Genomic DNA, 11,010 nt, shown 5'->3' with positions numbered 1-11,010 from the left:
ACCATCAAGCGTTAGCAGAATCTCACCGTATCATTAAAACCATGGATCTGGCCATTGAGAGTCAGTTCATCCTAGGAATAAAGAATGAGAAGCACCTTAAATAAATGACAGAGAGTGAGGGTTAATCATTCTTCCATGCAAAGGGACAAATATCCCAATCTTGTAGAACAATGATGTAAAAGGTTGTACAGCGAAAGAGATTACTTTGAATTCACCTGAGAAATAATCAAAGAAAACCAAGAAGGTGTAAATGAAATTAAAAAAAATAAGTACTTTTCATTTCTCTTAACAGATCCAGTTTACACAAGAGATGGAGGGTGTAAACCACACCAAAGTGACAGAGTTCATCATTTTGGGGTTAACAGAGGATCCAACTTTGTGTGTTTTCTTCTTTGTTGTATTTCTGGGAATATATGTTGTCACCTTACTAGGCAATATCAGCATCATCACTTTAATAAGAAGTTGTCCCCAGCTCCACACCCCCATGTACCTATTCCTTAGTCATCTGGCTTTTGTAGACATTGGTTATTCCACATCAGTCACACCTATTATGCTAATAGGATTTGTTTCACCTAGAATGGCTCTCCCTGTGGCTGCCTGTGAAACTCAACTCTGTTCTGTGGTGACATTTGGGACAGCCGAGTGCTTTCTTCTGGCAGCTATGGCCTATGATCGTTATGTGGCCATCTGTTCTCCCCTGCTCTATTCCACACATATGTCCCCCGAAGTCTGTTTTCTCTTAGTTGGGGCTTCCTATGCTGGTGGTTGTGTGAATGCTTGGACATTTACTAGTTGTTTATTGAGTCTGTCCTTCTGTGGGCCAAATCAGGTAGATCATTTTTTCTGTGACTTCTCCCCTTTGTTGAAACTTTCCTGTTCAGATGTCACCATTATTGAAATAATTCCCTCCATCTCTTCTGGCTCCATCATTGTGGTTACAGTGATTGTTATAGCTGTCTCCTACATCTACATCCTCATCACCATCCTGAAGATGCGCTCTACTGAGGGCCGCCACAAGGCCTTCTCCACCTGCACCTCCCACCTCACTGCGGTCACTCTCTATTATGGAACCATCACATTCATTTATGTGATGCCCAAGTCCAGCTACTCAACTCAACAGAACAGGGTGGTGTCCCTCTTCTACACAGTGGTGATCCCCATGTTGAACCCTCTTATCTATAGTCTGAGGAATAGAGATGTAAAAGAGGCCTTAAGAAAGGCAACTGTGAAAATGTATTCATAGAATCTATTATTTTTTATTTTTATTAGTTCTCTATTCAGCAAATACAGGTAGTTTGGCACCATTATTAGGCTCTTCCATGACCTACCCCCTCCCCAATGGGCTCTCCTTGTTGATGTATATGGGTCATGCATTGTGGAGTTAGCCCACAGTTATTGGTATGATAAATGTCTCTGCATATCATGACCCAACATGTGGCTCTGACATTTTTCCGCCCCCTCTTCCACAAAATTTCCCTGAGCCATGTTGGGTTCATTTTTGGTCTGCTTCAGTGATGAGGTGTTGGTAGCCTCTGAGGCTCTGGCTCTCTGAATTGGTAGGAGTTGATTTTTCTCTGTATTGGTCTCCTTCGCCCTTGTGCTGGTATCTGGTTCATCAGGAAAACACAATCTTGCTTGTTTTGCCAATTTTCCTTAGTTTCAGTCAGGGCCCTTTTGAGGTATGATGGGGTGGCTCTCTCCTTAGGATCTGCATCTATCTGAAAAAGAGAAGCAGAGTCTCCAACGGAGAGTAAGTTAGCATCAGACAAATGAGATAGACCTTACATTTTTAATAGAGAGTTTAATAGGTATAGGCCCTCTTGTAGCCCATGATTGATGGTAGCTTGATATTGGAGAGTGGGCTTATGTTTGGATGTGGTTCTGACTTGTTTCCCAGCTCCAGCTGAGTCCCGTACCACTGAGGGGATCAGTTAGCCAAATCAAGAGCAGTTGGATCCCCACCATGGCTGTGTGCCACTATTACACTTGTGTGGGCATCACAGCAGGTTATTTGTTGCTAAGTAGTTTAGACCATGAGTTGCTTGGACACATATTGGTCATTTGCCCCAGTCGCCCATGTAGCACCTTCTAGCACTAGACATGCTGACTGTCTGGGGACTGACTCTCTCCTGGCTTCCAGCCATGCCATTCCATTTTACATGTCAGCTGCATATGGAGTCTTCAGCAATAGGGTCTTACCACTGACTTTTGGTGGGTCATCAAGTACTCTGACAGAAATCTGTCATTCTTTTTCGAAACCTTGTAGGTTTCTCTGACCAAAAGCTCATTGTGGATGATAGCCCCATGCTGGTACTGGGAGTTACAGGTCAGTGCCCACTAAGAAAATGAGGAAAAAGATAACTAATATACAAGAGTTAGAGAGGAGAGAGAGAGAGAGAGAAGAGAGGAGAAAGGGAGGGAGAGGAAGAGGGAGGGGGGGAAGATGTAGAAGATTTAGGTTAGACTTGATCTTACCCTCTCCAGTGTCTCGTGGTTCAGGTGTTTCCTGTAAGGGCCTGGTGAAGGTTCAGCCATTTGGTTTGCCTTTTAGGAAGTAGAATTTTATGGTGTCATTGCCGTTTGGGTCAAGATTAGTGTTTCCCACCCCTTTGATGCCCTCCCCTCCCTACCCATCCCTCCTAGTGTCTAGTCCATAAAATTCTTGCTGGGTATGTAAGGTATCTTGGGTAGATTCAGGTTAGGTGCTGTAGATGAGTGAGACTATGTGGCGATTTTTTTTTCTGTGATTGGCTAAGTTCACAGAGAATGATCTGTTCTAGACTACACCATTTGTCCTCAAATTTCTTTGTGTCATTTTTTCTTACTGCTGTATAGAATTCCATTGTGTAGATATACCACATCTTAGTTATCCATTCTTTTAGTGATGGACATCTGGGTTGATTCCAGCTCTTAGCTATTGTGAATTGAGCCGCTACAAACATGGTTGAGCAAATCTCTCTGGCCTGTGGTTTGAAGGTTTTAGGGTAGATGCCCAGTAAGGGAATAACTGGGTCTGTTGGTATCTCTATACTCAGCTCTTTTAGGAGTCTCCATATTGCTTTCCAAATTGGTTGTACCATCCTACATTCCCGCCAACAGTGGATGAGTGTTCCTACTTCTCCACATCCTCGCCAGCATTTATTTTCATTTGATTTTTTGATGTTTGCTATCCTTATTGGGGTAAGGTGGAATCTCATAGTTGTTTTAATTTGCATTTCTCTGATGATTAGGGATGATGAACATTTTCTTAAGTGTGTGTTTGCCATTTGTGCTTCTTCCTCTGTGAACTGCCTGTTCAGCTCATTCAATCTATTTTTTTAAAGAAAAACTATAAAGATTTAATTTATTCATGTCACACTTACCATCTGTCTCATGCTACCTGAGAGACTGCTTAAGTTAATTTCCTACTTTTAGTCTGGCTTCAACTCCTGTATACATGTGTATATAAATTGCAGAGCATCTTTTTTTTTTTCTTTTTTTGTTTTTCAGTGTAGGGTTTGCTTTAGCTCAGGCTGACTTAGAATTCACTACATAGTCTCAGGCTGGCCTTAACCTCACAGAGATCCACCTACCTCTGCCTTCCAAGTTATGGGATTAAAGGTATGCTCCAACATGCACAGCTTAAAGGCATCTTTAAGTTAAAAAAAAAGTGATAATTAATACTATTGTAACTGTTGCAGATGTCAAGAAATTTTCATTTTTTAAATTTATGTAGCAGCAAATAATTTATACTTCCTATGTATCCAGTACCATTCTGAATGAATTCTACAAACAAACTTTATGTAGTCCTCACAACAATTTGATGATGTGATCTTAATTTTATATTAAAAATAAATAGTATAAGGAGTTAGTAATAGGTTATCATACTCATTCATTCAGCATTTGAGCAGAGAATCCAACTCTGCAATCTCTATATTACTACCACCATTAATTTTCACAATAAATCTACCATGCTGGAATCTTATTTCCTCAAAACTGCAGATGAGAAAACCTTAGAGACTGACCTTAGATTAGTTTGCCCAGATATATACATATGGATTCAGGTCCTCCGAGTCTGTATGCTCCATGTCCTGATATTAAACTATCCCAGCACAATCAGTCCTATGATTTTAGTACTACTACTGATGTAGGGAACTGTCTGTGGTTATCAAGCCCAAGTTGGTACATTGCACCAGTCTTTCTTTTTTTTAAAAAAAATGTATATTTATTTATTTCTTTACTTGAGAGAGAGAGAGAAAGAGAGAGAGAGAGAGAGAGAGAGAGAGAGAGAGAGAGAGAGAGAATGCACCAGGGCCCCCAGCCACTGTAAATGAACTTCAGATGCATGTATCACCTTGTGCATCTGGCTTACATGGGTCCTGGGGAATTGAACATGGGTCCTTTGGCTTTTCAGGAAAACACATTGAACAAACAAACAAGCAAACAAAAAGCACCTAGAAGTGTTGTCACAAATTGCACTAGTGCATTTTTTTCTTGTGGAAAAGACCTACTTTCATTTGTATTATTTTCATTACCAGATGGGAAAGAATGAGGAGAATTGATGGAATACTGAAACTCAAAAAAAATGCTGGGGCAACTGATAATAGCATCCGAAAGCAAGACTTTGATTCTAGGTGTCCTACCTCAGTTTAATGGATAAGAAACATTAAAGTTTGGAGATATTTTAAAATATCTACCAAAGTGGAAATATTTACATTTCACTATTAGAGAATGTGGGATATAATGTTTTCTGTTGAAAAATACTAAGCAAGACTTAAACATAAACAGGGTAAATTAATGTAAAAATTCTGAGGTGCTGGTGTAGGTATGGTATGTCTTTAACTTCTGTTTTATTCTTTATTTACCATAAGTAAACATTAAGAATAAGGAAAATTATAGAACATAGGAAAAGAATTGACACATGCTGGCACTGAAACTATCCTACCAAGTAGTACACAGGTATCTGAATTTCTCCTTTGGGTGTTGGAAGGATATTCCTTTTTTTGTCCATGGAAAGCAGAACTGCAGCCACAGAGAGCACCTGTGTGACTCTGAAAGGATCTTTCCCTGTAGGTAGGCATCTTGTCTGTTCCATGCATGTGAAGCCAGGCCAATGAATGATTTCCCAGTACTATGGAAGACAGTTCACCATGACCATTTACTGGATATTTATTTCTTTCTTTTTTAAAAAAAATGTTTATTTTTATTTATTTGAGAATGACAGACTGACAGAGAAAGGGGCAGATAGAGAGAGAATGGGAGTACCAGGGCCTCCAGCCACTACAAAAGAACTCCAGATGTATGTACCACTTTGTGCAGCTAGCTTATGTAGATCCTGGGGAATCAAGCCTTGAACTGGGGTCTGGGGTCCTTAGGCTTCACAGGCAAATCCTTAACTGCTAAGCCACCTCTCCAGTCCTACTGGACATTTCTTAGGTGACAAGAATTGTGTTGATGCCACAACAATTACTCATCATATGAACTAAGTAATTGCTGTTGAATAAAAGCCATGTGTTTCCTTGTTTAGATATAGTTTGATACAATGTTGTTAACTAAATAAAGATCAGTAGGCCAAAGAGGCTATACTTTTACAAACCAGGAAAGAAGGATAACACCTCCCAGAAAAATAAAGCATCAAAACATAGTCTTACAACATAACTAGATAAAGCAAGATTAGGGTACTGAAGAGATATTTCATGCATAAGAAGAAGCATTGGAAACAGCATATTTGAATGAAAAGAAAAGGTTGTGGGGAATGGTGTGGAAATGACATCATGAAACAGTGTCAATATGGTGAGGAAAGAGAATAATAGAGGGTAATAAAGATTGATATGATCATAGGTTACATACACACATCCAAATATCAAAAAAAATGAAAGCTTAGGTAGGGTAACAAATGTGTTGGGTATGGAAGATGCTGATAGACGTTGTCAACTAGAAAACACTTTTTTTTAAAATTTGGTTTTTCGAGGTAGGGTTTCACTCTAGCTCAGGCTGACCTGGAATTCACTATGTAGTCTCAGGGTGGCCTTGAACTCATGATGATCTTCCGACCTCTGCCTCACAAGTGCTTGGATTAAAGGCGTGCACCACCATGCCCAGCTAGAAAACACTGCTAAAAAGTCATAAATTCCAGCCAAGATGGCTGCGCGCACAGTGTGGGCTGCGGGGCGCTGCTCGGAGCAGGCCGGGGCCGTGAACCGTGCGGTCCGGAGGCTTCCGGGGCTCACCCAGGTGAGGTGGAGCCGCTATGGTCCTGAGTTCAGGGATCCGTTGACTGACAAAGGACATTGCCGCAAGCCTGCAGCGGAGCTCACTGAAGAGGAGAAATATGATCAGGATCTCGGGAAAACCCAGCTCATCAAAGCCGCGCCAGCGGCACAAACGTGCTCTGCATTTGCAGATCCAGTGATCAGTAAATCCACCAACATGATGATGAAAGGAGGAAGCAAAGTACTGGCCAGATCTCTCATGGCTCAGACCCTGGAAGCTGTGGAAAGGAAACAGTTTGAGAAGTACCATGCTGCTTCTGCAGAGGAACAAGCAACCATTGAACGCAACCCCTACACCATCTTCCACCAGGCACTGAAAAACTGCGAGCCTGTGATTGGGCTGGTACCCATCCTCAAAGGTGGCCATTTCTACCAGGTCCCTGTGCCCTTATCTGACCGACGTCGTCGCTTCCTAGCCATGAAGTGGATGATCAAGGACTGCCGAGAGAACAAGCCTCGGCGGACACTGATGCCAGAGAAGCTGTCATATGAGCTGCTGGAGGCTTTTGCAAACAAGGGCCCTGTGATCAAGAGGAAGCACGATATGCACAAGATGGCAGAGGCCAACCGTGCCCTGGCCCACTACCGCTGGTGGTAGCAGGAGTGGAGAGGTTCTGAGGAGCTGGGCGTGCTCTGTCGTGGCACACCACTTGAGCTGCTGCCCCACGGAGAAGCGCCTGTAAGTCGAGGAGGACTCCAACCCCCTTCCCTCTGCACTAGGCCTGCTTTCCCCGCACCCCCTCCTTGCAAAGGGGGAGCATGTCTTCTTGGGGATTTCTACCAAGAAATTTGGTCTTCTCATCCCTCAGCGTGGGGTAGTTTTGGATGTTAGGAAAGGAAGCGGTATTAGTTTCCAAAAAAAAATTTATTAGAAAATCCTTAACCTGATGAATCATACTCATTAAAGTGGCTGCAGGAAGAAAAAAAAAAGTCATAAATTCCATGGGAACATGTACTTTCTCTGGAGTGGAGGTACTGAAGGGCTTTGTGCAAGGAAGTAAAGGGGTTAGACATGTTTAGAGCTTATTTTTTAAATGTTTTTTTTTAATTTATTTATTTTGAGAGAGAGAGAGAGAAAGAGGCAGATAGACAGATAATGGGCATGCCAGGGACTCCAGCCACTGCAAATGAACTCCAGACACATGTGCCCCCTTGTGCATCTGGCTAACATGGGTCCTGGGGAATCAAACCTGGGTCCTTTGGCTTTGCAGGCAAATATCTTAACTGCTAAGCCATTCCTCCAGCCTGGTTTTCCTATGTTTTATGTTAAGTATTAACTGAGCTTTGACAACTGAGATATAATATGTCAATGGCTAGAAAGAAACAATAATAAATATATCTGCTAAAATTTATATCTCCTTTTGGGCATGGTTAGGAACAATTTAGAGGAAAGACAGGAAGAGATCTCAAACACTAATAATTTACCACCTGTGTGATCTCAAATTCATTTTGGAGTATCAGAGCTTTGAAGTTTGTCTTACAGATAACCATTTAGCCTCACTCCTTTCAGAAATACTTGCTGAACAATCATTGTACTCTATAAATTGGGTTGATACTATATTGAAATATGTGCAGAAATAAAAGAATTTTTGTAGAATTTTGAGACTGTAGTGAAGCAGGCACTAGAGAATACTATTTGTCTTTCTGCACCATGCTCTAAATTTAAAAGATTGGTTTATTTTCTAGTGCCTCTTGATTTGTTGATCTCTATCTCTAGTGTGGAAAGACAAATAGGAGTCATATGATTGATACAGGTTAAGGTGGGGCTAGAGAGGTTGCTCAGTTGTTAAAGGTACTTGCATGCAAAGCCTGATGGCATGGGTTCAATTCCCCATTACCCAGATAAGCCAAATGCACAAACTGGTGCTTGCATCTGGTGTTTGTTTACAATGACAGAAGTCCCTGGAACTCATACTCTCTCTGTCTCTCAAATAAATAGATAAAAACATAAAAGGGTAAGGTGGTAATATAAGCTACATCAAACTGAAAATATTCTGCACAGCAAAGAAAATAAACAAAGATAGCTGACAAACTTGGAGAAAGTATTTGCAAACTGGTGGCTGATAAGGGATTATTATCTAACTACATAGAGAATTTATACAAGCTAATAACAAAAAATATATAACATAATTAAAAACATTAGATGTCTGAATATTCTGGTTCAGTAAGGCTGGTCAGATGAATGTGGTGAGGGATATAGCCCTTGTGGGGGAACTACTGCTATGGTTCTTTTTTTTGTGGGAAAAAGAGGTTTATTTTGGGTTATAGGCTCAAGAGGGAAGCTCCACAATGGCAGGGAAAACGACGACATGAGCAGAGGGTGGACATCACCCCCTGGCCAACAAAAGTTGGAGAATAGCAACAGGAGAGTGTGCCAAACACTGGCATAGGAAAACTTGGCTATAACACCCATAAGCCCGCCCCCAACAATATGCTCCCTCCAGGAGGCTTTAATTCCCAAATCTCCATCAGCTGGGAACCTAGCATTCAGAACACCTAAGTTTATGGGGGACACCTGAATCAAACACAACAGGCAAGCACCTTAGTCTGCTATGGTTATTCTAAACAAACAATATGACAGACTGTCTTCTAATATCCATGTGTGTTCCCATATATGAGCAAGAGGTTAATACAGAGTTACACAGCTGGTGAAATGTCTGGGAATATGAAACTTTTATGTGCTCAGCCTTAAATAGTACATTTAAATTACCTCCTCCAAGGTGCAGGGAACCTCAAGAAGAGGGAGCAGTAAGAATGTAAGAGCAGGAAGATGGAGAGGAGAACTATGGAATGCTATATTCTGGATATAGCATGGCTGATAAACTCCTGCTCTCACAGTCTATGTGGTTAATAGCCTGCCAATATTCCATCATGGATGGGGAGGTGCTCAAGAGGACCCACTCCTCCCAAGGGGATTATTGGTAATTAATTGTTGCTGGGAGAGAGAGGGAGGTAAGAGTCATATTCTTTAGTAGTAAAACCAGTGGATAAGTTGCCCATATTCCAGCAAATACCTCCCAACTCATGATCACGCAAGCAACCCTAGTTTAACTTATTGCTTCAAGAAAAAGGCATGAAAGTGGGATAGGGATTAATTGGAAAGAAGGGGTCTAGTGGGGTGGGGAGAGGAAAAGTGAATGTAAATGGGTGTGTGTGGGATAAGATTAAAGTATGATTTATAAAACTATGAAAGTGTCCAAAATAAAAATGAAAAATAGGTGATATAGATAGGCATTTCTCTAAGGAAGACAGGAAAATTGTCATCTCTATGAAACAGTTGTAATCAGTGTCCTTAGCCAGTGGTTAAATTAGCATTAAAACTGCTACAGAGTTACAGAGGTCTTATGGAAAGCCACTGACGACACCTGTGTGGGAGCATGAAGAACAGGAACACTAGCAACCGCTGACGTGACTGTGTTCGGTGGAAGCATATGGGACAGTGTATAGAGATGTAAAGTAAAATAAAAGTAAACTAAAAGTAAACAAGATGTCAAACATGGTGTTAATAATGGACATTACATGAGTATGCAAAATTAAAAACAGAACCACCACATGACCCAGAAATTCTTCTCTTGGGTGAATACTCAAAAGAAATGAAGTTAATACCACATGGAGCTTTCCTAACCACATTGGCAATTCCTGTACAATTTTGTGTAGGTAAGACATGGAAATAACTGATGTCTATAAATAAGGAGTTACTAAAGAAATTATAGCACACTTAATGAGATTATATTTAGTCTTAAAGTTTCCTGCCTTATGCAATAATATAGATGAAATCCTGAGGACATTATGCTACATAAGATAATCTGCATTTTCCTGATGACTAGTGATGTAGGACATTTTTATAGATGCTTATATGCCATTCCTATTTCTTCCTTTGAGAACTCTCTATTTAGTTCCATATCTCATTTTTTTTGTTCATTTTTATTTATTTATTTGAAAGTGACAGATAGAGAGGGAGAGAAAGAAACAGATAGAGATGGAATGAGCACGCCGGGGCTTCCAGCCACTGCAAACGAACTCCAGATGCATGTGCCCCCTTGTGCATCTGGCTAACGTGGGTCCTGGGGAAATGAGCCTTGAACTGTGGTCCTTAGGCTTTACAGGCAAGCGCTTAACCACTAAGCCATTTCTCCAGCGCCCATAGCTCATTTTTAATTGGCTTGACTTATTATTATTTAACTTTTGAGTTCTTTGTATATCCTAGATATTAATCTTCTATCAGATATATAGCTGGTGAAGATTTTTTCCCATTCTGTAGGTTGCCTCTTTGCTTTGTTCAGTGTCCTTTGCAGTACAAAATCTTTGTAATTTCATAAGGTCCCAGTAGTTAATCTGTGGTTTTATTGCCTGAGCAATTGGGGTTATATTCAGAAAGTCTTTGCCAAGACCAATATGTTGAAGGGTTTCCCTTACTTTTTCCTCTAGCAATTTCAGAGTTTCAGGTCTGATGTTAAGGCCTTTAGTCCATTTTGATTTAATTCTTGTGCATGGAGAGAGAGAGAAAAGACTCTATTTTCATCCTTCTACAGATACATACCCAGTTTTCCCAGCACCATTTGCTGAAGAGGCTGTCTTTTCTCCAATGAGTATTGTTGCCATTTTTATCAAATATCAAGTGGCTATAGCTACCTGGACTTACATCTGGGTCCTCTATTCTGTTCCATTGATCTACATATCTGCTTTTGTGCCAGTACCATGCTGTTTTTGTTACTATGGCTCTGTAGTATAGGTTAAAATAAGGTATGGTGATACCACT

At 40.8% G+C, this 11,010-nt stretch overlaps 2 protein-coding genes across 2 annotated transcripts; both read left to right on the top strand.

Moving 5' to 3' along the window:
* Positions 1 to 310: 310 nt before the first annotated feature.
* LOC101605084 (olfactory receptor 491) lies at positions 311 to 1,243 on the top strand. The gene has a single exon (XM_004650895.2). The coding sequence runs from the start codon at positions 311 to 313 to the stop codon at positions 1,241 to 1,243; it is 933 nt and encodes a 310-aa protein (XP_004650952.2).
* A 4,877-nt stretch (positions 1,244 to 6,120) lies between these two features.
* Positions 6,121 to 6,945, top strand: LOC101598228 (28S ribosomal protein S7, mitochondrial-like). The gene has a single exon (XM_004650695.2). The coding sequence runs from the start codon at positions 6,121 to 6,123 to the stop codon at positions 6,847 to 6,849; it is 729 nt and encodes a 242-aa protein (XP_004650752.2). The 3' UTR covers positions 6,850 to 6,945.
* The last annotated feature ends 4,065 nt before the right edge of the window (positions 6,946 to 11,010 follow it).

Source organism: Jaculus jaculus, chromosome 3 (genome assembly GCF_020740685.1).
Source record: "Jaculus jaculus isolate mJacJac1 chromosome 3, mJacJac1.mat.Y.cur, whole genome shotgun sequence".
NCBI classification, from domain to species: domain Eukaryota; kingdom Metazoa; phylum Chordata; class Mammalia; order Rodentia; family Dipodidae; genus Jaculus; species Jaculus jaculus.
The sequence above is the reverse complement of the archived record's forward strand: the minus strand, read 5'-3'. Positions and strand labels throughout refer to the sequence as shown.